The sequence below is a fragment of the Accipiter gentilis genome, chromosome 15 (assembly GCF_929443795.1).
Source record: "Accipiter gentilis chromosome 15, bAccGen1.1, whole genome shotgun sequence".
Classification (NCBI taxonomy): Eukaryota; Metazoa; Chordata; class Aves; order Accipitriformes; family Accipitridae; genus Astur; species Astur gentilis.
In genome coordinates, this window is record NC_064894.1 from 5,359,291 (window position 1) to 5,376,678 (window position 17,388).

Sequence of the window (17,388 nt, forward strand, 5' to 3'; positions counted from 1 at the left end):
GAAATATATTGGTTAAATGGTGTGAATCTCAATGCTAATTAAAGGAGTAAGTAGCTCAAAGCAGGCAGTGGAGATGAAGGACGTCAACAGGACCTCTACAGACAACACACCTACTGTTATCATTCATTAAACTCCCTGTTTCTATTAATAACCTATTTAGCTGTTCCTGATTTTTTTAATGCTAGCCATGGAGATGTGGATTTGAAGCAACATCTGGAAATGCGGGTGAAAAGCCTGTGGGTTCCACGTAGCGTGGTGAAAAGCCGGAGTTGTTAATTGTGCCCCGCTGCACTCTCGCCCTTGGGCTGTCTGAGGTCTTTGCTCAAGCTCGTGAAAATGAAGGTCGGGAGTTGCAGTGCTGTCCTGGTGCACCTACAGAAATTTATCTTGCTTGTATGATTTGATGAATAGTAAGATAGTTGACAGCTGAAATAATGATCCTTTTAAATTAAGCTTCAGGGTGGGGTAAATTAAGCTTCATGGCAGCTGAGCTCGTTGCTGCAAAAAGGGTGATTCTGCCCTTTACTGGTCCTTTTCATTTCTGGTTTCAGGAGCTCATGTCCTGCCTTCCTCCCAGGTATCCAGTGCCCTGCTCAGAGCAGAGTGATTCAGGAAGCAAAACGATGGGAAAACAATTTTTTTTTTTTTTTTTTTTTAATGGTAGGATAATTAATTTTCTGTTGGATCAGGTTCATGGGTTAGTGTCCTGGTTTCAGCTGGGATAGAGTTAATGTTCTTCTTAGTAGCTGGTACAGTGTGGTTTGGATTTAGCGTGAGAATAAAGTTGATAACACGCTGTTGTTTTAGTTGTTGCTAAGTAGCGCTTATCCTAAGTCAAGGATTTTTCATTTTCCTATGCTCTACCACCAAGCAGGTGTACAAAAACCTGAGAGGGAGCACGGCCAGGACAGCTGACCTGAACTAGCCCCAGGGGTGTTCCATACCATAGAACATCATGTCCAGTATAGGAACTGGGGGGAGCTGGCGAGAAGGACAGATCACTGCTTGGGCATCAGTCAGTGGGTGGTGAGCAATTGCATTGTGCATCGCTTGTCTTCTCTTGTTTTGTTTTCTTCTTTTTTTCCTTTTTTTTAAAATTTTACTTTAGTTATTAAATCGTTCTTATCTCAACCCACGAGTTTTACTTTTTTTTTCTGATTCTTTCCTCCATCCCACTACTGGGGGAGGCGTGAGCGAGCGGCTGCGTGGTGCTTAGTTGCCGGTTGGGGTTAAACCACGACATTTAGCTGGCTGGGAGGGGTCTGGTGGATGTGAAAAGGAGTCCCTACGGAGCAGTAAGAGCACGCAGCCAGGAGCAGGAGAGGAGCTGGGTTGCTCCTTCTGGAAGTGCCTGGACCTTTAGCTGGTTCCTCTCTGAAACTTCATCTTTGCCGAGAAAATCTCATAGAAACCAACGGGAGGACATGTTCTTTCTTTGGAGATAATATCATAATGATAAGAAAAATTTTATCACTAAATATTTCATTATTATTATTTCTGACTTACAGAAGGGGAAGTGAAGGCTAGAGGGCTCTTCCCTGAGCTCGTGATTAGAAGCTGGGTCTTTTGGGTAGCAGGACATGTAGCCCGTTGGTGGGTATAGCATCAGGCTGTTTGTTATTTGGGGCAGCTGGAGGAGAGTGCTGCTTCTTGGAACACCAGTCTTCATCTTTGGAATCTATATCCCCGCTAATACTCCTATATACTCCTACAGCTAAGCTGGAAGAAATGTCTGTAATGAGGGACAGCAAACCTTAAGTAGTCCCTCATGCTTAACCAGAGAGAATACAACAGATGGTTAATAAAGAGATTTGAAATAGAAAATTATTCTCAGATTCTTGTAGGGCCACTGTGCTTCTAGAGCGTGTTTTGAAATCTCTAAGTTTACAGGTGTTAGTAATTTGGATTTTGAAAACATAAGTGTGACACTAACTGAAGGTTGATTTATTTTTTTTTTATTACAACTGCTGTATAAATAATGTTGATTAAAAAGCAATGCAAATTTGCTCACGCAATTATATTTCTGCTTTTATTCTGTACATGGTAGATACTTCTGTTTAAAACTATGCATTTTTTGCCATCTTTTTATATTTGGATCAATTTCTGGTCAAGTGAAATGATTTGCTCATGAGCTTTGAAGTAAACCTGATAGGAATACCTATGTCTGTTATTTTTTTCCTTTAGATTCTCCTATGCAGTCTTCCATGTGCAGTGTGTATTTGATATGAGGTAAATTTATTTTTGTGAACATGCCAAGAATGTTAGGTAGAGTTATAAATTGGAAGAAAGAAATACACAGTAGTGGTATTTCCTCCTATTCTTGCTATATAAACTTTTTTCTCATCTATGCAGGAGGTTGCATCAACAATTTGAAAGCTATAAAGAGCAAGTAAGAAAGATAGGGGAAGAAGCCCGCCGTTACCAGGGAGAGCACAAGGATGATGCTCCAACATGTGGAATCTGTCATAAAACAAAGTTTGCAGATGGTTGTGGCCATTTATGCTCTTATTGCCGGACCAAGTTTTGTGCTCGATGTGGAGGTCGTGTCTCTCTGCGATCAAACAATGTAAGTCTTCTGATGTGTACTCTTAAGAAAAAGCCTCCTTGACATTGTCACGCTGCAGATTGTTCACCTTAAGTTTGGCATTTCATGCTTCATTTTACTTAAGTGTTTCATTCATCACTTTGTTATGAGGCGTGTATAAAGTAGAATAATGTATTTAATGATTGTGGAGATACTTAGGATTCACTGAGTTTACTTTAAAAAAAAAAGACTACATAGTGTATAGTTTTACTGAGTGATGGCTTGAAGAAAACATACTTGCTTTTCATAGAATGAAAGAGAAACCCTTTTGCTCAGGTACAACTCCACATTGATAAATTTTTATTGAACTCTTATTTCATTTCAGATTTCTTTTTGTATAGACCTTTTCATATACACTTATAGATTTCTCTTACATAGAATCAGTCAATTATTTGGTTAGGAAAAAAACCCCAACCATTTTTCTTACCACAGTGAGAGTGTTATGTCAATTTATTTTAAAATTATTTGAAAACTCTAGATTAATCTGGATTAGGTATCCAACTTTCAGGCAAGTGAGAGAAATCTTTTTCCCTCTGATCCACATGCAGTTAGCCACTGTAGCTGTCCATAAAACTGAAGGGTGTCTGAGAATTCCCTCTGTTCAGTCAGTCCCTTACAAGGAACCGACTGTTCACTTGTACATGAGTGGTAAGATCTATATTTGGAAGACCATTATCCAGTGATTAATTTTGGCTGGTCATCTAGGACTGTGGTGTGTTATAAAACATTTTACAAATACCCTTCTGTTGCATGAAGAGTTTTGTTATCTATTGTGAGATGAGGTAACTGTCTCATATGGTTTTAAGGTGCCAGTCTTTTGCAGGGGACATGCGTTCATGCACTTTGTATCAGTACAAATTCAGTTTAAAGTGGTCACAAATTTTATAGCAGATAATCATGTTCATAATGGAACTAGTTTATGCCCTTTTCACTTTTGTTGAGCTAAACATCAACTGAATAGGGCATCTGAAAGTTCAGATTTCAAATTTCAAGAAACAAGCCCTCAAAAAATGTGTTTCATCTTTATTTTGCAAGTTTTTTGTAGCCCTGATGTACCTGTGAGTCCATTAAATTAAATTCACATTCTGAAAAAATTATGTAGGTGTACTGGACAAAAATTCTCATATATTCATCTTTTCATGTAAATAGTTGCATTACATTGCATTACCTGCAGGTGGTGTCATTAGAGCAAGTCTATGAAAATATAGTTTGACATGTTAACCTTATACTATTAGTTAGAGTGCATATGATACAGATTATCTTTACTGAGAAAAAAATTGAATATATTTTAAGTATTTTTCACCCACTGTTTAAAGTCACAGAAATGGAAAAACGTCCATTCATTTGTAACTTGCCTTTTGTTTGTTATATTGTTTATGCTTCTGTGGGTTAGGGTGGGAAAACATGTTTTCTACTATGCAGTAATGTCATCTTTTTATTTAAAGCTTTTTTTTTTTGAGATTTTATGTTTTTATCTCTTTTTAGAGAGTTATTAGAATTGCATTTCTTTGAAATCTGTCTATTAATACTTGCCTATTTTATTCTTTTTCTCTTCTTTCTTTCTTTTCTCTTTTTATTCTGCTTCCTTGGATGCTTTCCCAAAGGAGGACAAAGTGGTTAGAATCCATGCTTTTTATCATTTATTATTATAATGTTGTTAGTTAACTGGGAAACCTATTAATGTAAAAAACTGAACTGAAATTTTAAAATCATCCAAAGGGGAGGGGGGAAGAACAGGAATCCTAACACCCAGTGCCTGCCCATCCCCTAGCTGAACACAGGCTTCCAAGATAGCTCAGCAAGGAAACCCAAGACTGTTGTCAAAATTAGGACAATAAAAGAATTTAATTAAGAACTGAGAATTATTAATAGGCTAAAAAGTAGAGGAGGTAATGAAGTGTAATAAAGCTTTATTTCATAAAAATGCCTTTGGTTAACAATTTGACTTTTTTGCATGCAAGGTCCTTCCATCAGCTTCAGGAAATCTAATTTAGTATTTTAATTATAATTTCACATGGATTTACATGGTTTGCTGTGTTTCACTTCCGGCTGCAGCAGAAATTCAGGGAATTCTTGCGAAATCAACTTTTTAATTTACATTTGGAATAATATGCATAGGCAAAGTATAACCTCTTAAAACTGGACATAAGTGTAGTGAGCAGGATGGAGCGAATCCTTAGTGAACGTGTAGTTACCATTTCAAAAATCTGCAAAGCTTTTAGGATCGAGTACTGGTACACTCCCCAGTAATGCCTGTGCCTTACCTGGAATAGGTGAGGGGGTTCCCCGTTCACCCCCGCTCCCTGTGCGCGGAGGAAGGGCTGGCCGTGCTCCCGCAGAGCAGCGCACCTCCTCTTACCGCCGCTTCTCAGCCACGTCGGCAAAAGGTGGCGTTCCACAGTTTAACTTGGAGACTTAGGGAGTGGGAATTAGCCAGCTTCACTGGCACTTCAGCAGAAACGAGTGTAAAAGTCATTACAATTCAATGGAGTTTTTGACGTGTGGATGATGGCGTTAACGCTTGTATTACGAAGTACCGGTACGTCCCAACTTACGTACATAGCATAGCCGTAACCTGCAAGTTAGTACTGTGCAACAGCCGGAGAAAATGCTTTCTCTCACACCTTCATATTGCAGTAGTGTTCTGAAAGCATGGGTTTTTTTCTAATGGCTATGAAATAGAACTTGCTACAGCTTCGTTCCACTGTTTTCTGCGTGGTACTCTGAACAACACGCTGAAATAATTATTTTCAGGGGCTCGACATTCCTGACTAATCTACCTATAGGGACATACCATTCTTTATCTGGTGAGCTTTGTGTTAGTAAAGACTTTTAAAACGTGTTCATATGAGCCCTGCTCTCTCCATGTGAATTTTTACCACAATAAATTACATTAATATAGAAATACATGCGCCAAGTTCCTACAAGCTAGGGGTGGTTCAGTTGGAAAGGATTATGAAGTGTGAGTTACTAAAGTGCCAAGCCCAGGAAAAGTAAAGCATTATTCTAGATTCAAGGTATTTTCTGTAGAGTTGGAGAATTAGTATTAATGAGACCTCACCTGGGATGTTGTGAACTGTGCGTTACCCATTTTTGACAAATGCAAACTGTGATAGCCACAAAGAAGATCATACAGAGGATGATCAAAGAAACGGAGAGCTGCTCATATGAGAGAACACTAGAGAGATTAGGGGGACAAAAGGTAGAGCAATTGGAATTGATATCTAGAAGTACAGAATTGATATCTAGAAGTACAGTAATTTTAAACAATAAGAATAACCTTCAAACTAGAGGACAGTGAATACATAAGACCGAATGGGTGTGACTTGGCCATAAATGCTCTTGGCTTGGAAACAGATTTTTGCAATCAGTAGAGTAAAGCCTTGGGAAATTTTTTCATGTGACTTACTGGAAGAAAAAATAACTCAATAAAGTTTTAAAGGTTAAATTTGATTACAGTTTAGGAAAGGATTTATGTAATGTGGTTGCTTGTGGCTGTAGGGGAATGTATTAGATCCTAAAGAGGTCCCTTGGAACTGTTGCTCCTAGCTAAGTATTTTTAAAATGGGATATGGATAATGTAGTACTTCAAAGCTGTTACTTTTCAAGTAAGCACCGAATATATTTTAAGGACTCTTCCAAAAATAAATAGCAGAACTTAATATGTTCCCTCCTCATTTAAAATAATAAAGGACATCCCACAAGACTGCTTCCTTGTAGTGCGAGTTAGTGGGCATCCTAGGTTTATCAAGAGATGACTCCAGTACACTCACAAAATTGATCGGCAATAACTGCTACTTCCTAGTGGCTAATGAGGCACATAACTTTCAAGGACTCATATGTCAAAACGCACCCCTAAATATGTGTCTGAAGTTCTTCCATGTTCTCTGAGTATTGGTTAGCTCTTCATACTTCTCACCTGAGCCTGCTCTCCGTTCATATGATTGCAGGCAGACCACGTTTAATGGAAACAGCATCAGATAAGAGGACTGTTAGCTAGTTTGGTTATTCAAATCAGGCTTAAATGTACTTGTGCAGTGAGAGTGTTCAGTGTTAATAATGTTAGTAATAATATCATCGGGTTTGAGAACAGTTGGCAGTTGTATTATGTACGGAAAAAGTACAAGCATTTTCCTTCATATTACCTTAGTATTCAGAAACACCGTTCTGTGAATGTGGCAGCCTGTTTGCTGCGAGCATTTGTATATACTTTTAAAGAAAGCAGAATATTACTAGTAGAGGATCTTATGTGAGAGCGCATTTCAGAAGGAAGTCAGGTAGGTGCTTAGAGAAAAGCTGGCAGGAGTGACCACTTGCTTTTAGTTCGGCACAGTGTTTTCCAGGTGTTGTCAGTTCCTTTTAGCGTCTACACTTCTGTTCTGGATCCTTCCAGTTCTGTTCCATACACCAGCATTTTAATTGCCAAAAATGGTAACGGGTTTAAGTTCCTTCTCTCCATTGCATTCGCTCTCCCCTCCGATGTGAACTATCGGGGCTGTTCGGGCAGCGGAGAACCCGCGATGCCCGGCTGGGGCAGCTCCGCGCTGTGGCAAGGAGCGGGCAGAGCCCCGGCTCGGTATTCCCGACGGCCTGGCTGCCACTGCTTCTCTCCAGTGGTACCACAGCCTTGCGGAGCAAAAACCACCCAAAAATACGACTTTTTTCCTTGCACCGTTCCTGTAAAACTACTTCCTAATATTTGGTCAGGTAACGCAAAAAGATGCATTTCCTTTGTAAACACCCGATATATGAAGCCGTACAGCTCTGTTTCTTTCCCCTTGTAGAAAAGGGGATACATTTTAGGATACAAACGTAGCCTTGAATGAGTGAATGCAGTTTCTCTGAATCAAAATTCAAGTATTTTGTGAGGTGCTGTGGGTGTATTGAACTAAATGAAATTTGTATGACATCATTGACAGAATTAGGTGGAAGATCCATGTTCCAGGATTAAGCTGTATATTTATCCATAGCAATCAGTCTGCCACTCTACAGATTTCTTTAGGATTACAATTTTTGATCAAATTTAAAGTGAAAAGAATTTGGAGCAAGTGATGAAAAATAGCTTTGTCACCATTTTCCCGTGTTTTCCAAAAATGTTAGTTGTGCAGAATAGAGGAGTTTGCTTACTCATTTTTCTGTTTACATATGTAAAGGATGACTAGGAGGAAATCAGGATGTGAAATCAATTATAGATACACGAGAATTGATTTAACCGAATTTAGTAGTATGTGATTGTGGAAAGTAATGTCAATTATCAGTGCTGAAATACTAGAGATTCACGCTTCCGATCTGGCTTTCACTGGAATTGTTTTCATTTTAGTATAAAGTCAGTGATTTATACTCTGAAAGAAAGACAACTTGGAAACCTTTCCCTAATTGTATGGCAGGTGTTTTTACAGGGTGTTTGTCATTTAGTTCCTTCAAATTATGCTTAAAATTTGCTTACATAATGGCTTGCCAATTTAAGCCTTACCAATTGGGCACATATGCTGTGCCATTCAGCTGTGTACTAATTGTTTTAACAGAAGTTGTTAATATTGTCAGAACAAAATGTCTGGATTGTCAGGAGTGTTTTTACATCCCTTCCACAGAACTCTTATGTCAGATTGTCCATTAAAAAGCTAATTTATGTAAGTTCTGAATAATACAGCTGTAGAACCAGAAAAAAATCCATCAGAAAGAGGTAAAAATTACATAGCAAATTGCAAAGTGATAGCAGATAAATTCTTTCTCTCTGTAGCATTCAACATAATTTGTTTCCTAAAAAGATTTGGGGTTTGTATGCATCAGGAACGAAGTACCACTTTTCAGTAATCGCTCCCTAGAACTGCTGCTTTCAGCAGGTAAAAGAAGAAAAAGGGAAAGGAAAAAAGTCTGACAAGAAACTGAGGAATTCTGTCTCAAGGAAAATGCAGAACACTTTACTCTGCTTTCTGGGAAGTTAGTTCACTTCCAAACAAATCCAATGTTACATTTTTTTTAATTAAATCCTTAACATCAGCTTGCTCTTCACCAAGTCTGCTGAAGCAACATGTTTGACTTTAACACCTGTTTTTCAGTGTCCAGCTAGCAAAAATTAGTCACTTCTTGTAAACAACAACAAAAAAAGCAGCCAGCTGATGTTCATGCTCTGAAGTTAACCAGATCAGAGCTTCTTCGTTTAATGGTTGGCGTGTAGAAGAGTCACTAGACAGCTGAGGTTTTTTCCCTTATAGCTTTAAATCGGCATGAAATTGGTAACGGCTTGGTTATGCTCCTTGGTTTATCCAGGTTTAGTTTACCTGTTAGCCAAACACTTAAACTGTCTCCTTGTCATGCGATTCTACAGTTGATGACCAAGCAAATATATTGCTACTGCAACCTTCTGTCCTAACCCATGACAAAGGGCTCCTGAATCGTTCATGGCTGTTTTTGCTGTTAGCATGCAACCTGGGTAACAGTGATCTGTGGAGACCCTACATAAACAATGTTAGAAACTCCATGTAGTCTAATGGAGCATGAATAAAAACTTTTAATCCCCTGCAGTGTTACTACTGGACGTGTTATCCTATTTTTAGCCTTGTATTTTCAGTACCTTTATTTCAATTTAATTGATTGAAGAATATGGGAATTGTTTTGAATTTCTTTTAGTTAAGAAAATGTCAGCAATACCTTTGAGTGTAATAATTCCTTCCATTGCAAAAACTTGTGTTAAAAAACCTAGATGTTGATAGGATCTCAAAGGTCAATAAGGGTTTTCAAAAAGAGCTGTATTCTCTCTTCTCTTGACTAATCTCATGTACTCGTATATATGGTATGTGTATGTATAAGCATATATTGTATAGATTTTTCATAAGTGAACATACTGCATGTTATATACATGCATCCTACTGTATAGTCTAATAAAGGAAGTATGGGGTGGAATAAAGCTCTTACGAACCACCTTTTTGACCTTTGAAATCTGTAAATCATTCAATGTATTTAAATCAATTGAGGAATTATTATTTATCTTTATCTTGACAAAAAATATGGTACGCCATAGCAGCCGCAGAATCCCGGAATGGCTGTAGTTGGAGGGAACCTCTGGAGGTCGTCTCCTCCAACCCCCTTGCCCAAGCAGGGCCACGTGGACGAACTTGCTCCTCACAGCTTGGCATATCCATGTTTCTTTTGGCTTGCATGGTGAACGATGAAAGAGTCCAGGATCTTTCATGCCATTTTTTGTTACTTGTTGCCTCATTGTAACTACACACATTATGAGCTTACACAAAATCTCCTTAAGTTCTGCTAGGGAATATCTAAATTCTGTGATTTACAACTTTGGACAAATGAATTCCAGAATTTCACAGAATCCTTCAGAAAGAGCACTAACAAGTACCATGCTTTTTTTTTGGCTCAGTGTTCAAACAGAGAGAAAGAAAAAAAAAAAAATACAGCTACCAGAATAACTTCAAGCTTTTTGTTGCCTTCACTGTAGTATTTTTATCATTTTAACACTAACAACCTTACATTCTATTTGGTCCAATTAAGCTGGTGGTCTAAAGCCAAAGAGCCTTCAAGTGATTCTCGCAGCAATGCTGTGTATCTTACTGGCTCAGATATTGTCTGAGGCATGGGAGATCAGTGTTGAACTCCGTGGTGATTAAAACTTGCTTTCCCAGATGGGAATACAGCACTATCAGTACTGAAGTAGAGAGGAGTATCTTCCTACCTGACTTGGGTCAGTCTCACTACAAAGTTAGAATGGAAAATGTTGAAATGATTTTTCTGGTTTTCTTTTTGTCCAGAAGCACACATGGAGTTTGTGTTTAGATTTGACATTGCTGAAAATGTATTTATTCCATTTTTCTAATAAGTTACCTTGCTTTACTTTTAAAGGTGTGCCTTCACAATAAAAGATAGTAGCAAATGTAGTTCTGACATTTTATACCTCATAAGCTAGATCTGCTTAAATGGATGCTTTAAAAATAATGGGAAAGAACTAGTTTTTTTTCCAGTGAGTGAAGGCTGTGTGATTTTTTTCATTGTTATTTAAAATAAAATCCCATATGCTGAATACATACGAAAAGTTTAATCAGTTAAAGAAAAACAAAAAAGACACAAACCCAAAACCTAAAATAGTATCATGCGATAGTATACACTTCTGGTTTTGAATGCATTCCCTTAAGAATTTTTTGATTCCTCATCCTGGGAGTAAAATAAGATTTGTAGCTTCTTGATTTTTTTAAAACTTTTAATTGCTTGTGTGTCAGCAGGTGTTGCCCTTTTTTACCCTTTTGTTATGTTACTGAGTAATAAACAGTGTTAACTGTAGTCTTGCATCTGTTGATCCATGAAAATTTGAAGTTCTAGGGAAGGATGATATTGGGGATTTGAGAAATAATTCTGGCTTCAGGAAATGCAACAATATAGAAATATATTTGTTCACTTTTCTGTCAAAAATGTGTTCACCTATGCCCTGAATCCCTAAGTAAAGAAGTGGGATAAGGGTCTTGTGTAAAGGAAAATATTTTTAGGTAATTAGTTTCAATTGTAAATACATATTGAAAAGAAGAGGAAAGGAAATAAGTTCTAACAATTGAAATCTGATATGTCTTGTATACATTGCACTTTAAGAAGAAAGAGGATAATAAAAATTACTAACGGTGCAACACAATATTAAGAAGTCATGAGAAGAGCCTGTTTGCTGTTTGATGTGTTCATATACCTTAATATAATCAACACGATACTATAAACTGTTACTTTAGAATCAGTAGATTCTGATGCTTGTCTGTTCAGTGCACTGCAGTTTTGAAAATGAGTAAGTATGACCTTATAGTTTTAATATGATAAAGTATGCATATCTGGTATAAGGTAAAAGCAAACAACATGAACGGTTTGAATTAGATGCAATTCTGATAATTCTTGATTAGTCAAAATATGTATATAATTTTATCAAATTAGGAGAAAAGAATCAGCCAATTAAATTGCTAAAATGATGTATTCATATGCATGAAATCAAATTTTCTTTCTACATCTTATTGCTTATACTTATTAATTATGATAGATTGGGAATACAGTAATAGTATTTGATCACCCTTTTGCTTGCAATCGTGCCATCAAAAAGGTCTGTAGGTAGCTGTAATAATAGCGATACATACAATTAAAACCCTAAATTTAAATGGAGCATTTCTTCTTTAATGAGGGATTTCTCCTGTAACAGGAACCTTTTAGAAACAAGTTATTATTGCTGACTCATTATTAACACTTTCAGTAAATACTAAGGCTTATAATAAATATTTAAGGTTTATACAGTAAATATTTCAGGCTTATATCTCTTCCAGATGTTTTGAGAGTGGGGTTGGTTAGCTACTGGTAGGATGTCTGTGTAGATGGGTCTGTATAGGTGATCATTTTCAAAGCGTAGTCACCCCAGGAATCTGTTTCTGGCTCCTCCAGTTCTTCATTCACCTCAGCACATTTCCAGCAATGTTACTATCAAGGGAAAACAAACTCAGCCTTAAACCCATGCAAAGCCTGTATATAGCAAGCTGCAGTTTTAGCTGAGAGGTCACTATACTTATTTGGAACTGCTCTGGCATCCTTTGAGGATGTTATGCACATTTAATTGTCTTCATTTTCCCCAATGTGCTACTTTTTCAAGTCCTTTAATTCATTGTAGGAATTGCTTTGAATTTATTGTTGCCTGTTGATAACAAGGCAAATCCAATCTCACTAGTATTAATAACAGACTATTACCTTTATGGTATCTTAAAATCCCAAACTGCTGGCATTTTCATTGCCATATCAAGTTTGCAGTGATTATTTCTGAAATCGGTTTGCCCTATTGTATTCCAAATTAAGCCAACAATTTTATTTGCAAGGTATTGTGTATTTACTGTGTTTCTGTTACCTTCATTTCTGTAACAGAATAATGGGTTGTCAGCAGTGCAGAAATGGCTGGTAGCATGAGAGATTTCTAAACCACTATATACCATATCTAATAAACATACTATGCTTTTCTTTCTGCTACGGAATACAGAATTAATGAGCAAATATGCTATGTTAATAAAAAAGATGTAGAAAAGTATCCTCATAGTATTAGCATTAAAATTGAAAGTTTTAGAACATATTTCCATATAACATCTAGCTGTCTCAGTTGTGCTGCATATAATCTTTTTTTCAGTCTGTAAAGAAGTAATCTTGGAGTATAAAACCCAGAAGTTTGGAATAAAGAGGTGGCTAATCCAGAGACTGTGACTGGTATAGGTAATTTTAATTTGTCCATGTCTAGCTTCTCTGAAATTTGGCTTGCACATATTTATTGTATCAACATGTTGGGGAATAAATTAATGTCATTAGATAGATTTACAGCTCTTTGAAATGAATGGTCTGCAATGTCAGGTGGAGGACAATGTGGAAGCCAGTGTGCTCTGCCTGCGTGAGGGTGGGGTGAGTCTGGATAGAACCCATTTCCAATGTGCGTCTGTACAGTGAGTCTGATCACTGGAAATGAATTCGTGTTGTGCAATGCTTTGAAAATAGAAATCAAGTAAAAAGTGCCATTATTACTGTTGACAAACATGTAATGTGTATACTTGCGTTGTGTCAGATTATTATTATTTACGGAGACATACTGAGCAGGCAAACATTTCAAACCATCTAAACTTTCATCTAATTCACCCAGAAGCTATGAACCTTGATATCTCTTCTGGTTGATATTCTAATGAAAGCTTAGCCTTAGAGACTGGAGATAGTTTTTGTCCTTTTTTTTTTAATCGAGGACTGAATAGCAGATGTGCGGGAGAGCTCTGGGGAAATGTGTAGCCTGTCTTTAGGCTCAGGAGGCTTGAAGGAGCGTGTTCGTGGGATGCCTGAGAGGATACGGTACACCAGCAGAGCTGACTGCTGGTGTCCAAACAAAGAGCTCAGAGCTGTTTGTCCTGCGGAAGTGTTTTTTATCTGAGCAATGCACCTTCAGTTTTTCCAGCAGTGGTCTGTTTCCTGGATATACTTGGGTTTTATTGCTGTAAGACACTCTAGCCTGTCCCTTAGTTCAAACGGTGGTCCCCAGCTGCGGTGTCTTTGAACAGTCCTCCTGTAAAAGGATCCAGTAAAGTGGAAGATTTCTTCTAATCGTGCTCCATCCTTCTCTAAAACACTTCAGGGTTTGGCAACTGAACTCACTGAATCTCCTTGTTCAGCCTGTGGCTACCTCCCTTCTGGTCACAACAAACCCGGTATGCTGCCCACTCCGGGGCACGTGAAAGCGCTCTCATTTAAACACAGGCTGATTCCACAGCCCAGAGTGTGCCCCTTAGCCCCAGCAAATTCTTCTCTTGATCAATTTATTTCTTCTTGGAATTTGTAGCTTTAGGCTTGAATCATTGTGGCCCTCATTCATGTAAGATCCTTTTTGTGTTAAGGGGTTTTTTAATGTGAAATGTGGGGGTTTGGACTAAATATGACTTCTAATATTAATTTAAAATAATTTCCATAATTATGTACACTGCTGAGGCACAATTCCTTGTTTTTAGTAGTTACAACATAATGTGGAGATGCTAAATAGAACTGAATTTAGCAATCTGAATTCTGGGGCTGTTTTGTCACCCCAGAACCAGAGAGATTTTAGCTAAAAAGATATCTTGTTGCAAAGAGAGATTTGATAAGATTTATGACCTATTAAGCGTTATGAGAAACGGACAAGTAGCAGAAAAAATTTCCAGAGAACAAAGTAATTATGAGGACTAGATGTAATCTCTGCTCTTTCTCGCTCTCTATTTCTCTTTTTATTATAAATAACCTTAATCCTCATCCAGGATTAAAATTCAGTGTATTTTTAGCAATGCAATGTCCTAGATAAAAGATAACTTCCATCTATGTTTTTATATCTTTTTATATCTTTTTCATTCTGGAGCATTTTGTGATTTTACTTAACAGATGGATACTTCCATCTATGTATCTCCAGTGCTGCAATTAGTGAGGGTTTAGGATAGTTTGCCATAGATATACCTGAGGTACATGATTTTATGTGAATTTGGGGATAGAACAGTGTATGTCAATCAAGCAAATCTATAGACAAAGCTTCTGTAATATTTTGTGGGGGGTTTTTTTGAATCTATTAGTATAGAGACCCATTTGCAACTCAGCCTTCCTATGGAGATAAATTAAACCCCTCCCCAAAACTGTGATTATAAAATGGTATAAAATATCTGTTACTGGTTGCTTAATGACTGGTAAGAGATTAAGTGAAAATCTACGTAAAATGTAATCTGTATTTCCTTGAGGAGCAGATAAAACCTAATAATTTTTTAAATCCAGATTGAGCTTTCCAAAGAGCTGCGAATTATTTAGGCTGAAGTTTAATCACATACTGTGCAATTTCAGTATTCCATCTAAAACACCCGTCAACTAACTTACATGCAACAGGTTTACAGAAAATTTGGAATTAAATGTTATTTTTTCAATGATCTATTAGATTGGTGATTTAGTTGCCCGTAGAAAAGCAGACTCCTGTAGCAAAACCTTCGTATTGGTAAGTTTTGTGAAAATGATTGGGGATATTACATTGTAAAAAGTTGAGTATTACTGAGAAATACAGATTAATCATAGAGCTGAGCAGATGTTGCTGGGACTCTATAAATAGATAAGCATGCACATGATGGTTGTGTTGTCATGACTGGAGGAAATTTTTGTATGTTGCTGGGATGTTATTAATGATGGTGCAATTTGCATCTCTGCAATGTGCGGTAACTGATCAAAACTCATGTATTCTATTACTTACCTATGCATGCATTGGGAAAGTTAATTTTTCTCTCTAACTTTTTTTCTCTGGCCAAGTAGCTTCTCTAAGTGTGGAGAGGGCAGTTGAAAGTCCATCCAGCACACTGCTCTCAAGACTTTTGTCAGCCAGACAGCTTTAGCCTTTAGGATTATTTGGATCAGTCCTTTTAGCTGTAGAGAAACCTGCTTTCCCAGCCTATTTCAGGGACTGATCTGACTGTCTTTGTGGTGGGTTAAAGGGACCACGGCGACAACTTCTTGCCCACGTAACTGCAATGCAGCAGGAAAAGCAACAAGGTGAAGTTGGGAATTAAATGCAGGAAGGTTTCATCCACTTGCTTTTCCTATATTATTCCGGTTTTTACTGCTATGCTTTCACCACAGATATAACCTTACTCTTGCATTTCTGTGAATAGCTTATGTTTCAGGTTTTACCCCTTTGCTCTATACACCCAAGTATATGTTTTCCTGATCAACCAGCAAGTGAGTGTTTAGTAGAGCCGATTGTTCACATTAGAGGAGCTGCCCTCTTGGTCACTTCTATAAACTATTAAAGAGGAGGCTGATGAGGTGTCCGAGAGAGATGAAGTCAATCCATTTACCTGTCAGACTGAGTGGGAATCAGTTCCAGATGAGAACCCCTACATTAGACGTGAGCTGTGTTTCATTGTACTTACTGGAGGAGGTCAGTGTGGCTCAGAGTGATTCAGCTTGCTCTGAACTAATCTAAATCTGCTCTGAATCTTTCTCAGCTGTAGTGCCTGTTTAGGGAACTAGAGCCCCATGACATCTAGTGTCATATCAGGTACTGCAGAGTTTTACCATAGCTTCCAGCAGCTACCCCAGGTGAGGGTGGCTCTCAGGTAATTTCCATGTCATACCTAACAGCTCCACACTTGTATTTTGGAAGTGTTAGGGCATTGCAGGTAGAACTGAATGCCAGTGTTGAGGCAGTTGAATCCTACTATAGATTTTCATTAGTTACAGCAGGAAATCAGACAGCAGTCATGGCCTGTAGACACATTTAGATACCTATATTTAGTCTTATCTCAAATGAAACCCTAAACGCTTGGTCTGAATCTTCTGTACAAACCTACGCCTTCTCTCCCCTACAGGCAACCTGACAATTCATACAGCAGCAGATATTTTTTTTTTTTTAGCCTTTCATCTCCTACATAAAGTGACCCTCTTCAAAGAGGATATCTATGGCCTCATGCAGTCTGTTGACGTGTGGAAAGCTGTGAATATATTCTGCTATAGAGTTCAGTTTGGTTTTTCTCCCACGTTAAAGACAATCACTGACAAGAAAACGTTATATGTTACTGAAAATTGTACTAACCCCCAGTTCAATTTTCAATATTTTATTTAGTATATAAATTATTAGTGTTATAAAATTCTTTTTCCATTTCTTGAGTATAATTCATAGACCTGTGAAGACTAAAATCTTTTTTTAAACTGTATGGCCATGCAATTAGATACTTAAAACCTCTTGTTGAAAATTTGTTACACACAATCTTCAGAGAATGAGAATGGCGTAGTTCAACTGACTATGAGTATTCAGCTTCATAAAGATCAGTAGTCAGCTAAGGGAAGAGTTTACTTAACTAGCTTAATCTAGACTAGACTGTTTTAGCCTTCTTGAGGCTGAGATGGTGACTGGAGAAAACCCAGGGTGGTCTGATTGATTTAGGAGAAACTGCTTGTTTTTGTAAAAAGAAGCCAGCTGACAGATTTGGGATATTAAAGAGAGGTGCTGTAAGCCATGCAGGCTGTTTCCTCCCCAGTCTAAACTAAGGAGCAAGCCCAATGCTTTAAGCTACAGAAGATTCAGGCAGTCTTAGCTAATATATTATGTGTTTATCAGAATCGGTGCTCTTTCTGTAATGCCAGAGATATACACTATCAAAAGTTACTGTAGGAAGAGCTTTGTGGAGTCTCAACATCTGTTGCAAACTGTTAGGTACAGTTCTCTACAGACTCCCTGCCTAAATTCCGAAGTTATCCACTGGGAGGAGAGCCGAAAGCTTGACAGATCTGGGGCTCTGTTAGCGAGACCCAGGGAT

At 37.8% G+C, this 17,388-nt stretch overlaps 1 protein-coding gene across 44 annotated transcripts in view; it reads left to right on the forward strand.

Moving 5' to 3' along the window:
• RIMS1 (regulating synaptic membrane exocytosis 1) overlaps nucleotides 1-17,388 on the forward strand; it is a 335,886-nt gene that overhangs the window by 117,993 nt on the left and 200,505 nt on the right. For 41 of the 44 annotated variants that reach the window (XM_049817970.1, XM_049817920.1, XM_049817954.1 and 38 more), the window contains exons 2-3: nucleotides 2,353-2,566; nucleotides 4,189-4,200. In XM_049817970.1, the coding sequence (XP_049673927.1) occupies nucleotides 2,353-2,566; nucleotides 4,189-4,200 (226 nt within the window). The remainder of the gene's footprint in view (nucleotides 1-2,352; nucleotides 2,567-4,188; nucleotides 4,201-17,388) is intronic. The other 3 variants (XM_049817924.1, XM_049817931.1, XM_049817971.1) reach the window with 1 other exon arrangement.